Source organism: Vulpes lagopus, chromosome 5, assembly GCF_018345385.1.
Source record: "Vulpes lagopus strain Blue_001 chromosome 5, ASM1834538v1, whole genome shotgun sequence".
NCBI lineage: Eukaryota > Metazoa > Chordata > Mammalia > Carnivora > Canidae > Vulpes > Vulpes lagopus.
Window position 1 is genome coordinate 28336208 of NC_054828.1, and position 22977 is coordinate 28359184.

Below are 22977 nucleotides of genomic sequence, written 5' to 3' on the forward strand. Positions count from 1 at the left end.
TTTAAATCAACAAGCAGAAGTATAATCAATATTCTACGAGTTTGGGGTTCCCTGAATAGGAACTTTGTCTTTTATTCCTTCAGAATCTCCTCCTCAGCCTTTGTGAGCCTCTAAAGACACAGAAGGTGTTGAACAAATGCTTGTTAACTAACCAGAGCACTGTCTCACAGAAATTCAAGGCTAACCGTTATTGGAAGGAGCAGGACTCCAGAGATAATTAAAGTCTCTCAGCCTTGAAAACTGTAATGTGACAACAATTTTGGAAGTGCAGCTGCTCCAGCATCATCCATTGAATTAAACTGAGTTCTAGGGAGAAAGAAGACCTCTGAGAGAGCCTCCTGCTGTCAGTAAGTTACAATCAGTGCTTCTAAATTAAATCAGAGATTAGAAACAAAGAGGCAATGCCAAGCCTGAGTGATGGGCCAGTAAACTTTAAATATCTAATTAAAGATCGGAAGTGCCTTCCAAGAACACAACTTGGTTATTTTTTCTCTCCAAGCCTAACAGCCTGAACATATCTTAAAGTAAATAAAGTTTGGTTTCATAATATTTAGTTTTAGTTCATGCATTTATCTCCACCAACACACACAGAAAAGTACAGTTTCCAAAGGTAGAATCAGCCAAATTTTTACAGCTATACCATTTTTTGACTTCAGAATAAAACTAGCTGATCTGAGCAGCTTTTTTGACTCCATTTTGCCAAGAATACCAGACACAAACAAAAACACTCTCAGAAAAAACAGTGCCTTTTCCTATTACCTGATACTCCTTTTTATTTATTCATTGAAAAGTGTTTTCTTGGAGACAAGAGCCAATATGGTGGTGAGTACAGTGAACTGTTTGTAGTTCCACTCACTTAGGGGCTGGCCAGTGAGCGATACAGAGGCCTAGCAGCACTGAGCAGTGCTGCTCAGTGGCAAGGACGATGAAGAATTCATTACTAATGCTTGACATGGGTACAGATATAAGTGAAAGGTGCTGTGCTGCCCAACTCTGACCTCCTGGAACCATGAGAGGGTCCTGAGCTGATAGCTCTTTTGGTTGTATATATGAAACCATGTTGAAGTTACAACTTTGCCCCAATTGTCTAGTTTGCCTCCTCCTCTTCCTCTTCATTTTTCTCCTCCTTCTTCTCCTCCCGCCCCCCCCCAACTCCTCCTCCATCTGCTCCTAAGGTATAAAGTGTGATGCTCTGGGTTGAAGTAGGAGCTCTGAGCTCTGACCCTGGCTGTCAGTCTGGATGCTCATTCTACCATAGGAGTGTCTTGAATTTCCAATTCTGAAGAGCCTGACATCATAGACCATCTAAATTAAGTCCACTTTCAGTGTCATCAATCAGTCTAGATCCCAGGAGAGCTACATCAATGCCAAAATTCTTTCCTTTTTTTAGCCTGATGCCCTTAAGTGGACATTTTTACTCTAACATGATTTTCTTATTTTTTTAAGATTTATTTATTTATTCATGAGAGACACAGGCAGAAAGAGAGAGGCAGAGACATAAGCAGAGGGAGAAACAGGCTCTTCACAGGAACCCGATGAGGGACTGGATCCCAGATCTTGGGATCACGACCTGAGGCTAAGGCAGCTGCCCAACCACTGAGCCACCCAGGCAGCCCTAACATGATTTTCTTATTGCATATTTACCATTTTAGTTTAATTAAATTTTTCAAGGATAAAACAAGAAAAGAGAACCAATATAAAATATGAGGCCTGCTCCAAATCCAAGAGAACAGAAGTCTTTTTCCCTCCTAAAAGGGGATCCCAAACCACCAAATAGACCCCTCACTTGAGGCTCATAGGGCTTTCACAACCTAAGGAGTGGCCAGCTCCCCATAGGATTAGGACCATATCCCTTAAAAATTAAGATATAGTCACTGGAATGTACCAGCTACTTCCCCAAACAGCAATAATCCAGACCCCATCCAGAACAATCTACACAAAAGCTTCTGAGAATTGAAAACTACCACATCCAATTTACAACTATTCTTGTACCGTTCGAGCTTCTCCCTAAGTCCAGTCTGACAACAGGAAAGTAGGACAAAGTCATGGAGAAAAGGCCCCATAGTACAGTCCTACTTACTACTTCTACCAGAAGAATGGGTACTCCTGAAGGAGGCCTACCCCTATTATTAACCTTAAAAATGGACTTTCATCCTATCAGGACATAGTTGAACAGTACTGTATTACTTCCTGGATCCAAATGCCAATTCTCATCCATCATTGTGAATGAAAATAAACTGGTTAATATCATGACTATTCTAAAAATATTCTTTATGACAGAGGCTTTTGTATCATGTCAAATTGTTTTACTTTCTAGAACCAGTATCTGCAATAAAAGCCCACTTGGAATCCCAAAAGGAAACTAACATTAACTGAATGCCAACTTTGCACTAAACATTTCCATGTGTGTTACATGTTTTAATTTTCCCAAAAACCGTATGAGGTAAATGTGGTTATTACCATTTTTACAACTGAGGGAACATAGTTTAGAAAGGTTAGGTAACTTGCTAAGGTCACACAAATAGTTAGTGGCAAAACTAGGGTTTGAATCTAGGTCTAATTCCAAAGTTGATTCACTTTCCAGCAGCAGTGTTTTCCAGAACCAAAAAAAAAGAACCACACAAGAACAAAAGATTGTGAAAGCTTCCATTGCTGTTAGCAAAAATTTACTTCCCTCCCCATTCCATTGATGTTGGACTTAGTTATGTAATTGGCTTTGGCCAGTGGAATGTTAGTGGACATGACATGAGCAGGGGCCTTACGTATGGCTGCATGGTTTGGCCTGGCTCTTGTGCTCATGCTATTCATGACAATAAGAATATATCCTGGATAGTACCAGTTAAGAAAGGATAAGTCCATCCTAGATTTACCAAACTACAGTTGACCTATAGACCTGTGATTAAGAAATAATGGCTGAATATTTCTAAATTTGATGGAAACTATAAACCAGCAGGTCCAAGAAGCTCAAAAACCCCAACTACAAGATATACATCATTAGGATTAAAAAGGAATGGTGAGAGGCTTCAGAAACCCAAAAGGAGAAAATAGAAGGGAAGAGCCAAGGAGGACGTATGTCAGTTTTTTCTCAACTTCCAGAGGGTCAGTAGCATTTAAAGTCACTCCTAATGAAAAGTGTGAGAGAAGGGCAGTAGAAGGAAATAACAGAAGAGCTGAATTTTCATCCAGGCTGATTGGGGAAAACCAGCCACAGTGCTGGCAGTCAGAGGATCCCAAAGGGCAAGGGGAACAAAAGGCTATGCCTCGTCCCATAAAAGTTCTCCCATAAAAGAAGTCCAGGAGGAAGGTCTTTAGACAGCACCTGGCCACAGAATCAGGGTTAGAGGCAATCTCCTCTTGATCCCCGAGGTGGGTAGCCACCACCATCTGCACAACTGCTCAAGAGGGCTAACGCAGGACGTGCCACAAACCCTAGTCCCCTTCCTATCCTCTCTCTAAACATTCTTGACAGTCAAAGAAGATTGACCTTAAACACTTGGGAGGTAATGTAAGAACAACTTAAAATGTCATGTGCTATTTAATGTACCATCCTAAACAGTCTCTGTCAAAACAATGGAAAAGCTTTCCATCACCTGAAAAGAACATCCTAGAAAAATAAACAGGAAAAACTTCAATGTGGAGGGAAATTCTTCCAGGGAATTAATATACATACAAGAACCCAAAGCAAGCACGGAATAAAGGACTATACATGATATATCGATTGTTGTCTTTGCAATGAAATAAGAAACAAGACAAAATTGCTCTCAGCCTACAACTAGTTTTTACTTTCTTAGAGGAAGAGGCTGATGTAAGGAATTACCCCAAAATACAAAGCCTAAAAGTTGGTAATAATTCATGCATAACTAATTTATTTGCAGATACTACTACAATTTCTTTATTAAACCCATTATGAGAAAGGCAGACTCCTATAAATATCTACTTGCCAATAAGTATCAAATGTCAAAATAAAATGAAATCAGAATTTGTAGCAATGTATCTAGTTTACCCAGTCTCTGTTAGTTTATGGTGGAGCATTCTAAATGACTTTGGAAACTTTAGAGAATAATTACAGCCATCTCCACTTGATGATAAGTAAAAATGCCAATGTTATTCTCCCAAATGTTTTTTAAGGATGGCATACACTGACAAGCTGTAGTAAGCAAACCACTGATACAGCTCAATCTTTTGTTTTGCTTTCAAGTTGTACCACTGGACCTCCCCAAAACTATACTAATAAATAGTGTGGGAAAAGGACTGGAGAAAAGAAAAAAAGAGAAAGGAGGGAAAGAAAAAGGTATCAAGTACAAAAAATAAAAACCTTAAAACGTCCATGGATATTGTGAGAAAACAAGTAAGTGTTTACTGAAGCACAGAAACCAAGCACACGTGCTCTCCCCTCAGAAGATTCAGTCTGGTAACACCCAAAATGAAGATTTATTTGGATAATAGCAGATTTGTTTTTCACATCTACAATAAATATCCAGGGCAGGATGAAAGACCAATTAATGTCAAAAGGTCACCACCAGAAAGGAAAGCCAAGAACAGGAAAGGGCAATGGAGCAGGGCAGATGGCCCAGAAGCAAGCCTACACCCAGGGATGCAATATATTACAAAGGAAGCCACAGACATCAGTGAAGAAGAAGAAAGATAAAGGTTCATGAGTATGAATGATGTGAATTCAACTGTTAGCTATTTAAGGAAAAATCTGTTTACAATCCTTACATTACACCACACCTCAAAAACAAATCTAGAGGGACCAAAAAGATCTTTGTTTTCATTTTCAATTCAGGCCATAAAAGACCAAAAGGAAAAGATACAGAATCACAAAGAAGTTACAGAATTGACAGACTGGACTTGCCATGCAAATTTTAAGGGTGCATATAAATGATGGCCAAAATGAAAAGGAAAACAATAACTAGGATAAACTATCAATAAGTAATAATACTGGTGAGTTAATGTCATTAATATACAAAGAGTTCACGTGATATGATAAGAAATACAAGACTTCAATAAATAAATGGGCAAAAGACAAGCAGGTACTTCATAAAGGAAGTTAAATACAAAAATGTTCCATTCCACTAGTATTTACTACTAATGACATTAGTTTCTTCATGGAAGAAATTCAGATAGAAACGAGATAACTATTTTTATGCAAATTCAGTTTCCATGAAATGGAGATTCCCTATACACTGTTGACTTGAGTTATACCAACTTAAAACAGTTTTTGGAAAGCAAGTCCATGTAAGAGACTAATCAAAATGTTCAAACATGTTGATCCAGTATCTTCACTACTAGGAAATCTATTCCCCCAAAAGTCTAAAATACAGGAGGAAATACACCACAGAAAAAGATAAGCGCTTTACTATCTCTAATAGCAAAAAAATTCAAACTTACCCAAATGTCCAACAAGAAGTGATTTATAAAATCATAGTATATCACTTTAATGAAGTACAAATGACCCTTAAACAACATGGGTTTGAATTATGTGGGACCACTTATACACAGATTTTTTTTCAATACAGCACAGTACTATAAACATTTTCTGTTATGATTTTCTTAAAACATTTTCTTTATTCTAGCTTACTTTATTATAAGAACACAATATTTAACACATATAACATAAAAATAAATATGTGAATCAACTGTTTTTGTTATCATAAGGCTTCTGGTCAACAATAGGCTATTAGTAGTTAAGTTTTCAGGGAGTCAAGTTACATGTGGATTTTTTACTGCTTAGGGTTTGATGCTCTTAACCCTTGTGTTGGTCAAAGGTCAAATTGTGTATCTTTTAATATTACTTACAGAAGTTTTATAAGAACATGGAAAAATACTTGCTACGATATTAAGGAAAATGCAATATTCAAAGTGGCACATAATATGATGCTGATGCTTTAATTTTCTTTTAAAAAGTATACAGTAAAGAACACTGGAAGGAAATACACCAGTCTGTTCAATAGTAAAAATCTCTGGGTGGCAACAATATTTATCTTCCTTTTTCTCTGTATTTTCTAAATTGTCTACACTATGTCTGCACAGTGCAGGAAAGCATAATGTTTATGACAGCCTAGGCTCAGACCTTCTGCTCTGTCTCTTTACTAGTCATGTAACTTTAAAAAAGAATTCGAAGGCTGTTTTTCTTTTGAAAAATTGGAATAATACCACCACTCACTTCACATACTTGTTTTGAGGATTAAATGAGGTAATGTATATAATGCACCTAACAACACACACACACACACACACACACACACACACACACACACACACCAGTTTTGATCATTTTGGGAAAAAGTCCTTTAAAGTAACAAGAGTTAAACACTGAGCAGGTCAGTACACTTTATCACTCTCACCCAATAATTAGAAGTGATATATCATGGTTTCTAAGAAATAGTGGGAAGGGGAAAAAATGACCTAAAATGTTAATTTTTTAAAATTTACAAATTGTACTCTTTAAAACACCAGAATTTTATGCCAACCTATTGGAAGATATTTTGGAATTTGAGAAGTTGATAAAAGATGTGCTAAGTGTTCAAATGATACTTTATTAATTTTACATAAATAAAGTGAGTGGTAACATAATACATGACACATAAACAGGTGACAAGAAAAAGTGAAAGATACTGTCCACCCCATACAAAAGATGAAGACATCAGGTTCAGAGCTGGTTTTAGAGCTCACTTTAATACATCTCTGAACATTCCAGACTTAGTCTTTACTTCCAGGATAAACACAACTATATAACTCAGTATCTTTTCTTTTTTCTAAAGATTATGGGGGGTGAGTATGAGAATTAAAAAAGAAAACACATTTGCCTTCTTCCACCAAACATCCAGCTAAGGGTTGTCAAGAGCAGCTGAAATAGGCAGAAGCTGTGCAGAAGTAAGCACAGAGAAAGTGCACCTGGAATGGTCTAGACAGCTAGGGCAGGTATTAGAAAATGGAGGACCCCCCCAAAGTCAAGGGTGAGCCTGGTTGGCAACACTGGATACTTGAACCTCAATGACAAGGGCTAGTAGCAAAAGTCTGTATGTTAGAGAAAAGCAGAAGAGGTAAGGCTTCACAAAGTGTCACCCAGCACAGACTTATTTGTAGGAACCTCTCTCTCTGAGCAGCAGAGAAGCAAGCCTTTGAGCAGTGAAGGACCCCTGCCTCACTACCTCCCATACAACCTCCATACAGATATCTATCTTATCTCTCTTTAGTTATGAATAATAAAAAGGATGCACACAGCATCCAAACAAGGCTACTATAATGAAAAAAAAAAGAACAGCAAAACTATCAAGAGGAGTAATATTCACTAAAAATGTTATCAAGAAACACATGAAAAATTATGATCAATATTTCACCATAAGTTAAAAAATATATATGAAGCCATCATCTCAAAGAAGGAAGAAAATGAAGCAGAAATACAAGAACTCAAGAGTAAGATGGCAATAAACAGGAAGAGATGAAATATTCAGGAAAGAAGAAACCAAATCACAGATGAAATTGGTAGAAATTCAATGAAGAAAATATACTGTAAGATACCAGAGAAGGTGAACATGAACATAAGTATTTTTAAAATATTAGAGATTAAATACATAAAATTCAAAAATAAAATAAAATATTAGAGGGAAAATGATAGATATGAGAGTCCATGGAAATCTATCATACTTTACACAAAAAATGAGTCCCTGAAGAAGAAAACCAGCATGATGCAAAGGTTAAGAGAATAAACTGAGTCTGAATCTTAGCCCTTTTTGCCATATGAATTTGCAGAAGCTTCATAACCACTTTTAGTTTCTCCATCACTAAAATGAAGATAATAATGGTATCTACTCCACAGGGTCATTATAAAGATTAAATGACTTAAAATTTGGGGTTTTTAATTATTTATTTATTTATTCATGAGAGACACAGAGAGAGAGAGAGAGGCAGAGACAAAGGCAGAGGGAGAAGCAGGCTCCATTGCAGGGAGCCTGATGTGGGACTCAATCCTGGGACTCCAGGACCACGCCCTGGGCCAAAGGCAGGCGCCAAACCACTGAGCCACCCAGGGAACCCAAGGACTTAAAATTTGATAAGAGACTGGAATAGTACTTGGCACATACCAAGCAATGTCTAAGTTTTTCTTAAATTTGAAAATAATAACAAATAATTTATACTTTAAAATAATAAAAACCAATGGAACAGAACAAATATTTAAAGATATAATTTGGGGTACCTGAGTGGATCAGTGGTTGATCATCTGCCTTTGGCTCAGGTCATGATATTGGGGTCATGGGATCAAGCCCCGCATCAGGCTCCCTGCTCAGTGGGGATTCTGTGATTCTGTGATTATAGACTGGTTTCCACAGGTACACACCTCTGTCTATTCCCTTGACTGATGGGATTACCTCCAGAATCACAGAATCACAGAATCTGTGTAGAGGATTAGGAAGCTAAAGTCTACAGATTCTTCAGGAGCCAGCCACCAACACAAGGAGACCCTGCTACCTGCCCATCTGACTCACATCTTAACCTGCCATCAAAGAGGTAGCCTGGGACACATGCCAGGAGACTACGGGGGAGGGGGAAGCCTGGCCCAGGCAAGAACAATGAAAGTACTACCCAGTCCTGGAGAGGAATCTTCTCTTTAAAAAAAAAAAAAAAAAAAAAGTGCTTAGAATTCAGGGAAGCTCAAATGGCTCTGTTTTATTTTGCTTATGGATGAGATGAATATTTCATGATATATAAAGACCATGAAGAGAACCCATCCTCATTAACTAGAAGGGAAGTCCTGCCGCAGGGGGGCCGGATGGCTCAGAAGAGCTCCGGGAGGCAGCACCACACTGGTCCCACAGTAATTAGGCTCTGTTGGTACCCCTCCTCCTCTCCAACAAATAGTCAAGCCCAGAAAAAAAAAAAGAGAAAGAGGCAGAACACCTAATGGAGAGAAGCACGGGAGGAGAGTGCTGTTGCTCACTGCCCCGTGAGTGTGAACGCAGGCAGGGACCCAGTGAGCTCCAGGCAGAAAGCTGAGGGGAAGGATGGCTGTGAGGATGGAAAGCACAGAATCACAGCTTCAAGTAGGCGTCATCTGCCAGAATTAATCTCCCACAATTCCTATATCTAAACCAAAAATCCTGTTCTCCACAGTGAGGAGGGCCCATCTGGGGGTGATGGAGCCTGCGCTGGGAGAAGGCAGACTCTCTAAGGGAGGAAGTCATCCCCAAAAGTGAAAGGTAAGGAGCCCACCCAGCGCCCAGGTTCCTCCCACATCCATCCCGGCATATTATGACCTGGCCATCCCAGCGCTGCGGATGGCGGAGAGCCCAGGGCCATTCAGTGACCTAGACCTATCCTCTTGCAGGTGGCAAACCTGCAAACCTTTTCTTGAAAGGTGGAGATTTGCTTCAGAAATGTAGATGGCTGAGACCATGCCATGACCTCTCCAATATCACTACTGCACCCTACACACACACACACACACACACACACACACACACACACCTTTCCCTTTGTCATTACTGTCATTACATTACTCTGTGATTGCAGGATTCAGGGGATGTCCACAGCAGGGGAAAAACAATCTGCACAATTCTCCCTAATGTGTGAGAAAATGGGAATGAGGTAGTGACAAAAATAAGACTATGAAATTTTTAACAGCTCTATCTTGCATACCAGAGTTTATAAAGAGATTTTTGGCTGCCCTGGTTTCTGGACCCTTCCCAAACCATCACTAAGAGATGCTGTCCTGTTGGTGGTGACTCATTAGCCACAAGCAGATGCCTCACAAGCAGCCTGAGAGGGGAGAGGGCAGAGGAGGGTCAGGAAAGAGTCCTCGGAAAGGTAATACATGTGCAGAGGGGATAGAAAAACCCAAGTAAAGGCAGTGGGAGAGGCATCTTTGAGGGCTCAATTTAGAGTGAATATGTGTTGCTCTACAGAAGCAGCAAACATCAAGACAGGGCTAGAAAGTAGAGGCCCTATGCAAAAGTGAGGTTACATGGTGGGACAGGATTGAGCAAGCAGTAACCATGCTTTATTGATAAAAAAAAACTTCAGCAAGAGCTATAAATGTACTCCCAAAGTATTTAAATTTAAAATACCATCATTTCAATACACCTGTATCTTAATTCTTCAATACTTTTCAACTATTTTAATAACCCAGACACAATCATTAAAAATAATAAATTAGGGCAGCCCAGGTGGCTCAGCGGTTTAGCACTGGTTTCAGCCCAGGGCATGATCCTGGAGACCCGGGATCGAGTCCCATGTCAGGCTCTCTGCATGGAGCCTGCTTCTCTCTCTGCCTGTGTGTGTGTGTGTGTGTGTGTGTGTGTGTGTGTGTGTGTGTCTCAAATAAATAAAAAATATTTTAAAAAATAATAATAAATTAAAACATGTATACAGAGGCATACATTTTTTCCTTTACCCCAGGCTCCAGTATGACTTAACACATCATTGCTGGAGCCTGTCTTTATTTAAAATTGTGACATTCTGATCACCATGGATTTTTTAGCATCAATTTTGAACTTTTAAAACACTACACTGTAATATTATCTAAACAAGCACATGAAAAGATGCCCAGAATCACTAATCATTAGGAAAATGCAAATCAAAACCACAATGAGATACCACCTTCTACCCAGGAGGATGGCTACTGACCAAAACCAAAAAGAAAAAAAAAAAAAATGCTGGAAAAGATGTGGAGTACCCACTGTCCGTGGGAATGAAAAACAGAGCAGCCGCTATGGAAAACGATGCAGACATTCCTCAAAAGTTAAAAACAGAACCACCATACGTGATCCAGATATTTCACTTTAGGGTATATATGCCAAGAACTCAAAGCAGTCTCCAGGAGATATTTGTATATGCGTGTTTACGGCGGCATTCCGCACAGTAGACAAAAGGTGGAAGCAATTCAAGCGTCCACTGATGGATAAATGGACAAAGAAATATGGTCTATACATAGACGAGATGATTCTGATACCTGTTACAATACGGATGAACCTGGAGGACACAAACTGAGTTAAAAGGAACCAGACAGGGGATCCCTGGGTGGCGCAGCAGTTTGGTGCCTGCCTTTGGCCCGGGGCGTGATCCTGGAGACCCGGGATCAAGTCCCACGTCGGGCTCCCGGTGCATGGAGCCTGCTTCTCCCTCTGCCTGTGTCTCTGCCTCTCTTTCTCTCTTTCCCTCTCTGTGTGACTATCATAAATAAAAATAAAAAATTAAAAAAAAAAATAAAAGGAGCCAGACACAAAATGACCGCTACCAGACAGGGGTACCTAAGTAGTCAAATTCAGAGACAGAAAGTAGAATGGTAAATGCCAGAGCTGGGGGAGGGGAGAATGGGGATTTGTCATTTTAACGGGTACAGAGTTTCAGGTTTGTAGATGAGAAGAATTCTGGAGATGGGGTGCACAGCAATGCGAACATTTTTAGCACTACTGCACTGTGCACTGAAACAGTTAAGATGGTAAACTTTACGTTACATATATTTCACTACAGTTTTTTAAATGTTTATTTATCTTGACTACAGCTTTTCTGCACAGGGGTAGTGCATGGGGTAATGGGAAATCGTACCCTGAAAGACAATTATCTGGAGTCCAGAAAGTCAGTAATAGCAGGGAATTTCTTCCTGTTGCCAGGTCAGCTGTCTGAGCAGTGTTCCTCCAACCCCTCACTTGACAGTCTCTCCTTTCCATGCAACAGGAGCCACAAAGAACCCCTGAGCAGGCTTTCCTGAGGGGGTGTCTTCTCTCCCCAGCCCGGAGAAGGGCCCAAGCGAACTCACACTGGCAAATGCTTGCTTTCCAAGGGTGAGAAATAGGGAAAGGGCACTGAGCAAGAGGGATTGATCGTCTACCTCTGAGGCCGTGGATCGGGTTGGAAACCATACATTTTCCAAACCAGAAGAGCCTGTCAGGGATTTCTGGGCAGTTTCTGAGTGGGAGAAATGCAATGTTGGCATTTCTGGAACACTGTGATGGATGGAGGAGACAAGATTGTATGTTTAGGATTTGGGATCTCTCCTCAAATTCAGAACATGGGTTCACTGAAATGGCACTAGAACGGCAGGCCACACTCTGAGCACTTCAGCCTCAGAAAATGTTTTAATCTATAATTTAATTTGTATGAGTCACAGGGTTGGGAAGATGGTAGATGCTGAAAATGTAAAGCTACATGGCCAGATAGGTTTCCCTTTATAACTAAGTTGCCAAGGAACACATAACCCAGAACTGAACCCCTTTACAAAAACTGGCATGTCTTGGGGAACGGGTCCCACCTCACACACACTCTTTACCCTGATTGAAACATTGCCCATGAGGTTTAATCTGGCAAATTACTTTCCCTAGGCATGGTATATATCCTGAAGTAATTTTTTTTCTGTTCGATTTAGCAGTAACCTTGCTTAACAATTGACATTTTTTCAAATTCTCTGGAGATAGCCACTTCACCGTCACAATAAAGGCATAAGGTACCTGAAACAGTACCACCAATAAGCACCACTGAGCTCTAGAGGAGGTTATCCCCTACTTACTTGGAGGCACAAAGTGTGTGTAGGGGACAGGCTTTGTGACTCAACCCCCGGCCTTGGCCTCCACCTGACTACCTCACACCTTAATGCAACTGTGTCCTCCTCAGGCCCAGTGCCCTTCTCTGGGGAGCCTCTCCCTACCATCCTGTAAACAGAGGACCCTGTCAAGTAGATGACAGGGTCAAGCAGATCCTGTAGCTTCTTCGCTCCTCCCAAGAGTAGTTCTTGCCTTATATTGAAGCTAGAGATTTCTGTCAATGACTTAAAATGAGTAGGAGGGTAGAGGTGGGGATGGGTCCTCTCAGACCACTACTTGCCATCACACCACATCATCTCACACTCAAACACAAGCTTCCTTCCCTGCTTTTCTTGGTGGAGTTCACTTGGTATCTTTGTCACTTTGCAATTTCATCAGCCCCAAAGAAACTCTCACCACTTGGTTTTCTGAGTAACCTTCTGGAACTGTTTTTTTCTGAACCTAGTTCTGATTTTGTGACCTCACTCTCTATGCTTGTTAAACTCTCTGATCATCCTCTCTGAATGAAAGGGGGAGGTTCACTCTGCCTCCACAGGTTTCTGTGGGGCCCTGGCCTTTGCAAGAGGCATGTCAGTCCCACACATGAATCTACAAGCACTACTGTCACTGGGCGGAGCTACAGAGAACCCACAAGAACTGTGGGTGTCCTCACTACAGCAGCCAGCTCACCTGGACAGCAGAGCAGCCCTGCCTTCCCAGGCACTAAGTCCAGTACTGACACATCAGGACCACATCTCCAGAAGGTTCTCCAGTAGCTCAACACCTATTACTTAGGCCACTTCCCTCGGTGGTAATCAACTTATGCCTGGTCGCTAGGTTGACAAATTCAGCATTAATATCATGAACTGCCCTGGAGCATATAAATAATTAAAAAAAGATACCGTGAGTCCCTACCTAGTGCTTTATTTCCCAAAGATACAGAAAATCTGAAGTTACTAAGATACAAACCACACTGTGTTGTTGCGTGGGGGGTTTTTGATCCCAGATACCTGGAGGGGGTTTTCCCTTTAGTTTCCTTAAATTCCAAGGAATTACACTGTCACCATCCTTTATGGCAAATGCGGGAAACTCCACACACTCTGTTCTCTCTGCAAATGCGTGGAATCTGAAACATGAAGAGATTTGCAACATTAGGCTACTAGTGCACACATCTATTCATTCTCCCAGGACCGTGAACTTGATGTGGTGCCAAGCATCTCAGATGTTTCACGGCTTTCCTCTGTACCTGGTCAATTCCCCCAAACAAAAGACAGGCAGGCAAGAGAAGAGAGAACTGTAAATGTGTTAGGATTTTAACGGATGACTCTTCTCTTCATTAGAGGGTAATTAGCCCAAGCAAATGGTATTTATTGACCCTGGAAAAATGATACCCTCTGCTTTATATTTATCCTTCTGTTCCCAGGCTTCAATCATGTCAATACCATGTTGACAAGCCAACAGTCTAATGAGGCCCCAACAGTGCCCATGGCCCTGTGGGTTCAGTGTTGAAAGCTGGCGACAACAGGCACCATTAGCTCATCTGCCAATTGCTGATAGGCTTCAGTCAACTTTAACTCGGCAAACACGCACCTCCCCAAAACCTAAGTGGAAGCACTAATGAAAATAATTCTTGTGTGGACAAGTTTTTAGGGCCTGATTCCTCAAAATGTGGTCCCATGAGCAGCAGCAGCACCTGGGAGCTGGTCAGAGATGCACATTCCTGGGCCCTACCTGGATCTGCTGAGGCTGAATAAGCACTTTAACGAGATCCCTGGGGAGTTCATGGGCACCTTAAAACTCAAAAAGCCCTAGAGTAGTCTACAAAATGATGGGCTAAGTACACCCTTGACACCACACCAATTATCTGGAATCCAAAAAGATGGTGATGGCAGGAAATTTCTTTCAGATTAATAGGAGATCTCTGGGTAATGCTCCTCCAGCCCCTTAAGAGTTCCGCCTCTGCCTGTTCTTCAGCATGAAGAAAATCCTCAAGCAGGGGCTGGGATGGAGAGATGGATGCACAAATGGTAGGAGAGGTGTGGGGGCTTCACCTGGGCCATGGAAAGACTCAGGCCTATTTCTAAAGGGTTTCAGGTGGGACTAGAATGAGGACTTGAAGGAAATCAATAAGCCAGCCTTGTTCCAAAAGCCCCTCATGAGGACAATGGACCCTTAATCTGGCCGTGCCTGCCTCCCACAGGTCCTTCCACCAGAGCAGAAATGTCCAGTTTACTTTGTCCTGTGACCCTCTTACAAGGCAGAGGGGGGATGGCTGAGGTTTGTCCCGCCAGGTCCCACACCCTGAGAGCCAAGGCCTTTGGTGCCCAGGACTTCCTACTCGCTGATCCATTCTCTGGATTAGAAAAGAAAACAGGGCAGGCATTTCCTCTGGCTAATACACCCTCATCTATGCAGAAAGCAAAACCTGCTTTGTAGGCTGGTGGCTCTGTTCAGACACGGACCCAGGCATTGGGGAAGCAAGAGTCCAGCCTCCCTGCAAGCTGAGCAGCTCAGGGCACACCCTTTATAGTTCCATAGTAACTGCACTTCAACAGCCAAAGGTGTGCGGATGCCGACCAAGAGACATGGGGTCTGTCAGGGGGTGCAGCAGGCCAGAGCACCACCGGCTGTGAGCTGGATGCACTTGCAAGGGCCAGAGCAGGGACAGGAAAGCACAGAGTATACATGTCGTCATTTCTGCAAAACTCACACTCAATTGTACACAGCCTAGAAGTCAGGAGCTGAATGGCAGCTTCTCCCATGTTAAATTATCCCCCAACCTCTCCCCAGCCCAGAGAAAGCGCCCCATGTGAATTAAGCAGGGGACTGGCAAGACAGGTGGTCCTGCCAGTTGCCTTTTACTCTCTCCACTAGCAAAAGTAGGACAGGGAGACCCCTTGTATTTGGGATTTGGGAACCCAGAATTAAAGCCAAACATCTAATGTTAAAAAATTTTCAAAATATTTCATGGGAGCCAGAGCAGTGGTCTTCAGAATCACCAGGAGTCCTGTTAAGAATGAATATTCTTGGCCCTCCCCTAGAGCCCAAAAATCAGAATCTCTGGGGCTGTGGCCAACATGTTTGCATTTTAAACAAACTCTCTAGGCAGCTCTTATGCAAAATGAATGATTATATGCATATTCCCAGGATCCCCTCTGTTATGTAGAATCAGCCTGTAAGGTGAAGCCCTGGACCTCTGAATTATTAACAAGCTCCCCAGGCAAATATGATGAGCAATTAAATTTGGGAACAAATGCTCAATGGCAGAAATTGTACCCACTTTAGATAGGATAACTGAGGCAAGTTGTAAGGATTCTCCTTACAACTACTTAAGTAGCTGATCTCTTTCCACAAGAGACCTAAACCTATACACACAGACGAGGGTGGGAACGTTTTAAAAATGTAGATTCAGTTATTACTCAGCTATGATGAGGCCACTGAATCAGTTTAACTGCCACTGAAAATACAGTTTGCTACTCACAGCTGCTGCTGTAGACCATAGTGTATCTCCCACCCCCAAATTCATATGTTGAAGACTTAAGCCCCAATGCAACTATATTTGACCATATTTGGAGATACAGCCTTTAGGAGGTAATTAATGTTAAATGAGGTCATAAAGGTAGGGCCCTGATTCAATACAATTAGTATCCTTTGGTTTGTTTTTTTTTTTAAGATTTATTTATTAATTTATTTGAAAGACAGAGTGTGTAAGAGAGTGAGCAGGAATGGGGTTGGGACAGGAGAGGGATAGAATCTCAAACAGACTCCCTATTAAGCATAGAGCCCCATGGGACTCAATCTCAGGACCCTGAGATCATGACCTGAGCTGACATCAAGAGTCAGATGCTCAACTGACTGAGCCACCCAGGTACCCCAAGATTAGTATCTTTTTAAGAAGATACACCTGAGAGCTTACCGGCATGCTTGTGCGCTCGCTCGCTCTCTCTCCTTTCCCCCTTCATCCATCCTTCCCTCCCTCCCATGAGAGGTTAGAGTTAGGAAGGCAGCTGTCTACAAGCCAGGAAGGGAGCTCTCACCAGAAACTGAACCAGCCAGTACTCTGATCTTGGACTTTACAACCTCCAGAAGTGTGAGAAATAAATCTCTCTTGTTTAAGCCATCCAGTCTGTGGTATTTATTATGGTGACCCAAAATGACTACTAATATAGTTCCCAAGATAAGGGGGCACACCACACCACACAGGGAAGCACAGGGCCAGTCAGCAGGCATGAGGGAACACAGCAAAAACAGGAGCAAGAGCCTTTATTGTGGATTCTGCAGGATAAAATGGGTGAGGCAGAGCAGCAGGTTCAGAATTGGCTAACTGAAGAATTTCAGTGGGTTCTGGGGTGTAGGAGCTGCCCCAAGTTGTCTGGTACCTGGACCTGGCATGATTAGTGCAGGGGAATAGCAGTCCTGAGTGTGAATGCCTGCAGGCACCAGAGCAGGCTCTGGATCAGTTAGCTCACATATGACAGGTGCACTCCTGGGTGAGTCATCTAAGCTCTCTGGGAAGTAGCTAGCTTTGGAGGGAGCAGTCTCCTCCAGGTCAGCAAGGACCCCTAAAGTCAAAGCATCAGACTTACAGAAAAGAATAAGGCAAGATTAATACAAGGAAGAGAAGAAAAAGCCATGGAGATGAAAGGCAACAGGAAAGAGGATAACACAGGAACAAATTGGTTAGGAAAACTACTGCTGATTTGCAGAAGCAGGCAGCTCACCCACTGTCACTCAAGAACACATTTTCTGCCTACCTGCTGTGGGTCTTGGCACTCAGATCCTTCAAGAAAGCTATAGTGCCTTCTCCTCTGGCATTGAAAGACACCGTGCAGACAGGGCATGGAATCTCCAAAGCCCTCTGAAGCAGAAGCCCCTTGGTTTGCTCAGGAACATCTCCCACCACAAAGTAGTAAATGGATTCAATCTGTAAGAGAGTAATACTGACAGTTTATCTGCCTGACGTGCCCTAGCCTTGTACTAGACTCACTGGCAATATACTTTCTACAAAATGGCCTTTGGGTGTAGAGGACAGCAAGAATAGCAGCACTGCTCCAAGTTTTGTGAGGACATTAGGGGGCCAAAGTCAGGATATGAGATATTCAAGGCCTGGTGTCAAGATGGTCTATTGCCAATGGTCACAGTCTCAGGTATTATATGAAAAGGATATGATTGGCCAACATGGAAAACATCTTCCACCAAGTCCATTGATACATAAGACAGGTCAGGAGTGGCACAGCCACTGTGAGCAAGAAGCTTATTAACCATTTCCCATGGTGATGCCAGAATTCTATAATACAAACTCATCTATCCTCAGTCTGAGGCAGAGTAGGGGGTATGGAGGTCATATTCCCACTTGGTTCATGCTCTGCTCTCCTGTCACAGGGAAACACATGCCTGGGAAGATGAGGCTGTCCTGACTTCATGGAGCATGTCAGGAGCCAAGTCTATACATACTGGGCCTTGACTCTTGCCACCATGCCAGGCCACGAGAACAGAAGAATGAACAAATCCATATCAGGAGCCCCACCATACACACACCCCAACCTTCCACCAGGGACCTGGGAGATGCACATCTCACCCAGGCAGGAGACAATCCCAAAGTGCTCTCTGCTTAACTTAGAGACACATAAAATCCACCCAAGGGGGCCCCGTGACCAGGGTCCCACCCCAGCCTCAACCCACTATTCTTGCTCTTCCCAAGGATTCTTCCTTCTATGGTGTTTCATATCCCTACCACCAACGAGTTTTGTGAACTTGGGCAAATGATATAGCTTCAGTTTTTCACTTATAAAAAGGGAGGTAATGCAGTGTACCTCGTGACTGAGTTTAAATAAGAAGACCTCCACATATGTATGCATATATCTCAGAAAGTTAAAACCCAGAGAGATCTAAGAGTATATATCATCTACACCTGTCCCTTAAAACATCCCAATTGATTGTTTCCACGGATACCTGGGGGAGAAACTCCAGAAAATGCACTGGTTTTGAAGGAATAAATAGATGTCACCACTCTCTTGGGACTCATGAGCCTTTCTCTGTTCTAATCACAAACCCCTGTTAGCTGATGGTACACAGTCAGGTACCTTAGTTTGACTTCAAACCTGGGGCTGAAATACACATGGCCCAGAGATAAGAGGACTCATGGTCAGCCTCCCAGCTGGCTGGGCCACCCTGGCTGCAGCAGCTGGGCCGACTGTGCCCAAGAGGCAGTGGGAGGAGGGTGGCCAGGGGCCCTGCCTGGGAGTGAGGCCACGGCCAGGGGTGGAGCTGAGAGCAGCCTACTCCAGTGACAACCAGAAAAGCCCACCCCACCCCATGACTCTCTCTCGGGCCTTTCAAACCCACTCCCCGATTTCAAAAAAGGACCTAATGGGAAGTAAAGACTAAGCTACGATGTTTCTCTCTTTCAGCCATTTACCGAGAGGCTGAAAAAACACTGAAAGAAGGAAGAAATGGAGTTCTCCACATTCCATGTGAGGCAACTAATATTCTTCTCCCAACAAATGCATTTTCTTTCCCTTCTCCCCGTGTCACTCGTTATCTTGCTGAGATGTGTTAAACAGGCTCCCCTTCACCACACTGTTATTAGTGCTCTGGCTGAGTCCAGGCCCAAGCTTACCCTGGCGACAGGTTCCACCTCACAGAAGGATCTACAGTCACATGTGGCCAAGGGAGGAGAACAGACACAGGGAGTATTCTAAGATTTGTTAGTTCAACAAGGGAGTGAGTGAGGACAAACATCTCTAGGTGGTCCGTCAAAGGCTTCTGACATGCTACATCTCTGTTGCACATCATGCAAACTCAGCTGCTCTGCTCTGGCGATGACCTAAAAGTCTGAAATCCTTGTGCAGAAATTTTTTTCCCTTGAGATTTCATCAAGCTAAAAATTGCAGTAGCCAGCAATGAGTCAGGAGTGAGTCTTTACTCAGTCTATGGGGTTATTCACTATTAAGTTCACTTCTCAGCTTCTTAATTGCCTATGTTTTCAATTATCCATGCAATGGATTTCCTGGGACATGCTCTCTAATGAGACCACCTATCCCACCCCCAATCCACTCCTATACACTGCCTTCCTGCCTCTCGTTTCCACTCACATAATGACACTGAGAAAAAAAAAGAAGAGGAAGGCAAATATGCTTACCTGGTCCCATCCCCCACAAACTGGCAAAATGCCTTTTAAAGTGACCTGGCTTTGGGGTCATCTGCTCTTTGGGATGATAAGCCAACATGAATTATTTTATTCAATGCTCACAAGAGTCCCATGGAAAAATTAATTCTTATTACCACACTCAGTTTACAGATGAAGAAACTGAGGTCTGGCAGGTTAATTGACCTGGTCTTTCAGCTGCCTAACCCCACGAGCTTCTGCCTTTGCAGTTGATTCTGTTGGCTCATCATGGCAAGGCTAGTCACCTCTTAGAGACGGATGTGAATCCCAGAACTGTGCAAGCAAGATTACGGGAGAGGAAGGTGGCCAGAGACAGGCACTGTTTTCACTTCCTTGGCTCCCACACCATCCAAGGCTCCCACCCCTGATATCAACATCACTGACCAAAAACCGGGTGAGGTTATATGGTTCAAGGGAAGTGTCCTCAGTGGAATCCTCTCCCCTGACCCAGTACTTCTGAGCATCTCAGGGCAAGGGCCGGTCTTGAGGATTAGCAGCAGCAGCCAGGACCGGGAGCAGCTTTCTCACTGACCAGCATTTCCCTAAATACTAATTTGTACTGAATTGGATAGCACAATATATAGGAAGTATTTTGGGTTCCATTCAGTTATTTTACTGTGAGTCAAAAACTCTTGTCATTTTACACAACATAAAATAGGGTAGAGCATTTCTGTTTCCACTTGAATGTCTTACTCTGCCTCAGTCATTTGCTCTGCAGCTGTCCACAGCAACCTGCATTTAGCCCAGCTAAAGAGGCCTTGACATCTTCTCAGACATAGGTTTGTAGGAAAAGAGAACCAGACTGGCAGCAGCTGCTTCTACCTGACTATCCTCTGCTATAGCCTGTCAAAAGCCTCTGGCTGTAAAAAAAACTCCACTCTTTAAGAATGAAAGTCAACCAGAACAGCAATGAAAAGCCTAGCAAAATTCTGTCTTGTTCTTCATCAAACTTTGGCTGTTTCAACAGTTTTGACCAACTCCAGACCTTGGATCTGACTTTCAGATTTTCCCTATACCTGGGGTAGCCCTTTTCTTATTCAGCCCATTTTGATTTTCTGATACCCTCATAGTGGTGACTGTCCTCTTGATGTCAATCTGGCTCAGTTCTCTAATCCTTCCTAACACCCCTGACTACCACAAACTTTCTGGCCTGCCAGGCTTCAGGGTCCCTGTCTCCACCTACTATCCCCAGCAGAATCATCCAAAGCTCAGCAAATTCACCTGCTGGTCCCACATGCAGACTCTCACCCTTCAATTCCAAAAACTCAAATCTGTATTATTTGGGGAATGGGAATTTCTTGGACTCACATCTAGACCCAACCTCAAGAATCTCAAAAATGTTTATTTTCCATTCCTTCAATGTCCAACAAACATTTATCCAGCCCTTGCCAGGCACTGTCATTTTTAGGGACAAGGTGAAAAGATCTGATGCCTGGCTGACTGACTGCCAAGCTTGTGATTGGTATGGCCAGCCCTTTAGTTTACTGTCTAGTGGTGAAGGTTCCTTATGGAAACATATGGGTCTGTCTCTAATTCACCCATTTACTCTACCAGTGAAGAGGATTTTTGTTTTAAATAAACAAATGTGTGCCTATCAGCTGGATAGAAGAGAGGCTGAGACAACACAGGGACCCTTTGGGCAGGTAGCCTTCTGCTGAAAGTAGAAGCAAAGCCCCCTCAGTTAGCCTTCTTAGGTAGTTGGGAATCAAGGCTTTGGATAGCCAGCCCTTTCTTTCCCAAAAATTCCTCATAACCTGAATTGCCAGGCCTTCCAAGGCCTCCCAGAACAATACCCCTCCCTCCTCATTAAGGCCAAGAAAGCTACCAACCTCTCAAAGATGCATCCTGGGACCACGAGACACTGCAGAGCAGACACCCTGCACTGGACAGCATACCTGGGCTCTGAGGACAATGCAGCCCCTCTAAACTGCCAGATGTTGCCTCGGTACCCCACAGGCTGCCTTCCCCATAAGCCAGGCCCTTTGACACAGGACACAACAGGATACTTCGTCCATCAGTAGTGCTTTCTACATGTTGCCATCAGAGCTGGGATTCAAGCAGACCCCACACTGCCTGGTGCCTCTGGATTCGAAGGCTCACCCTCAGTCTTCTTACCCAACTAGGGGTACTTCTGGAGGAGGCCAGCAGCCTCTGAGCATCCTCCTTCACCCTTACCCAGTGCATCAGTAGGCCCTTCCTCCTCATGTGGATCAGATACAAAAACCCAACTTCCATGTTAACCTAATCAAGATTATACTCACTCTCTTGATTCTTCTCAGGACTCACTCATGGGAGATGCTAACCCAAGCAGATTATCCTTGTTAGCAAAAGTCTGGGTACTGAGATTTGCTATTCAAAAGTTTCTTAAACCTTATATCTTTTCTATTTATAGAAAACTCCAGCTATGTGGATCAATTTGAAACTCAGTGGGGTGGGCATGAGGGCACAGGGCAGAGGAGCAGCCCCTCAGGGGAACCAGTTCTTCTTCCCACTCTACACACCTCACCAACATAGGGCATGGCATTTTTATATAGGAAGCAGTTGCAGTTACTAGAATTTTCCTAGGGAACCACATCAGATATAAGCTCTAGGAAGAAGGATACAGTGGTCTGAGCATGTTGTATATTTGCCATACTCCACAGTCTCTTCTCAAGAGTTTTTAAGTGACATTTGATAATCAGTGCCTGTTAACCTCTCTCTGGGTTCTTTCTCTTCTATAAAACTTCCCTGGAACTCACTAAATTGTTCCATATTTCCTGGGCTGGAGATGAACCCAAAAAAGGAGAAGCACAAACCAGAGAGAAGTAAAATAGAAAATCAAAGGTTACCAGGAAATTTTCAAGTCATGGCAGGTCACTGGAGGTTGCCAGGTGAACAAAGAAACAGAACACCCATGCATGTGTGCGTGTGTGTGCGTGTATGTACATATAGGCATGCTCACACGGACACACACACGCGCACGCACGCACACTGATCTAAGAGCCTGTATAATGTTCCATTTGTGAATGCTTATTATAGTGTCCAGACAATTGAAATTTTACAGATGTTAAAACAAACTTGAAAGGCCAAAGAACAAAGTAGCTTCTATTTTGTTCTTTAATGGGAACCATTTGTTCCTCTGGCTTCGAAAGGATAAACAATGCATTTCCAATTTTAAACTATCCTCAGTATCAATAAACAGTCTGGTGACCACTGGGGGCTATCCTTTCAAGGTGCTAGCACATGGCCTCCTTGCCCAAGAAAGGACTTCTTAATGTAGCAGAGTAAAGCACGAAATCCACAGAATCACCG

General features: G+C 42.9%; 1 protein-coding gene across 7 annotated transcripts in view; it reads right to left on the bottom strand.

Annotated features, from left to right (window-relative positions):
- The window catches only part of VWA3B (von Willebrand factor A domain containing 3B), a 205380-nt gene that overhangs the window by 162426 nt on the left and 19977 nt on the right, over positions 1-22977 (bottom strand). For all 7 annotated transcript variants that reach the window (XR_005988108.1, XM_041757342.1, XM_041757338.1 and 4 more), the window contains 2 exons: positions 17273-17442; positions 13529-13644 (listed from right to left, as the gene is read on the bottom strand). Coding sequence is in view for 6 of the 7 variants with exons in the window: in XM_041757342.1 (XP_041613276.1) it covers positions 13529-13644; positions 17273-17442 (286 nt within the window). In the remaining variant the exon portion in view is untranslated. The remainder of the gene's footprint in view (positions 1-13528; positions 13645-17272; positions 17443-22977) is intronic.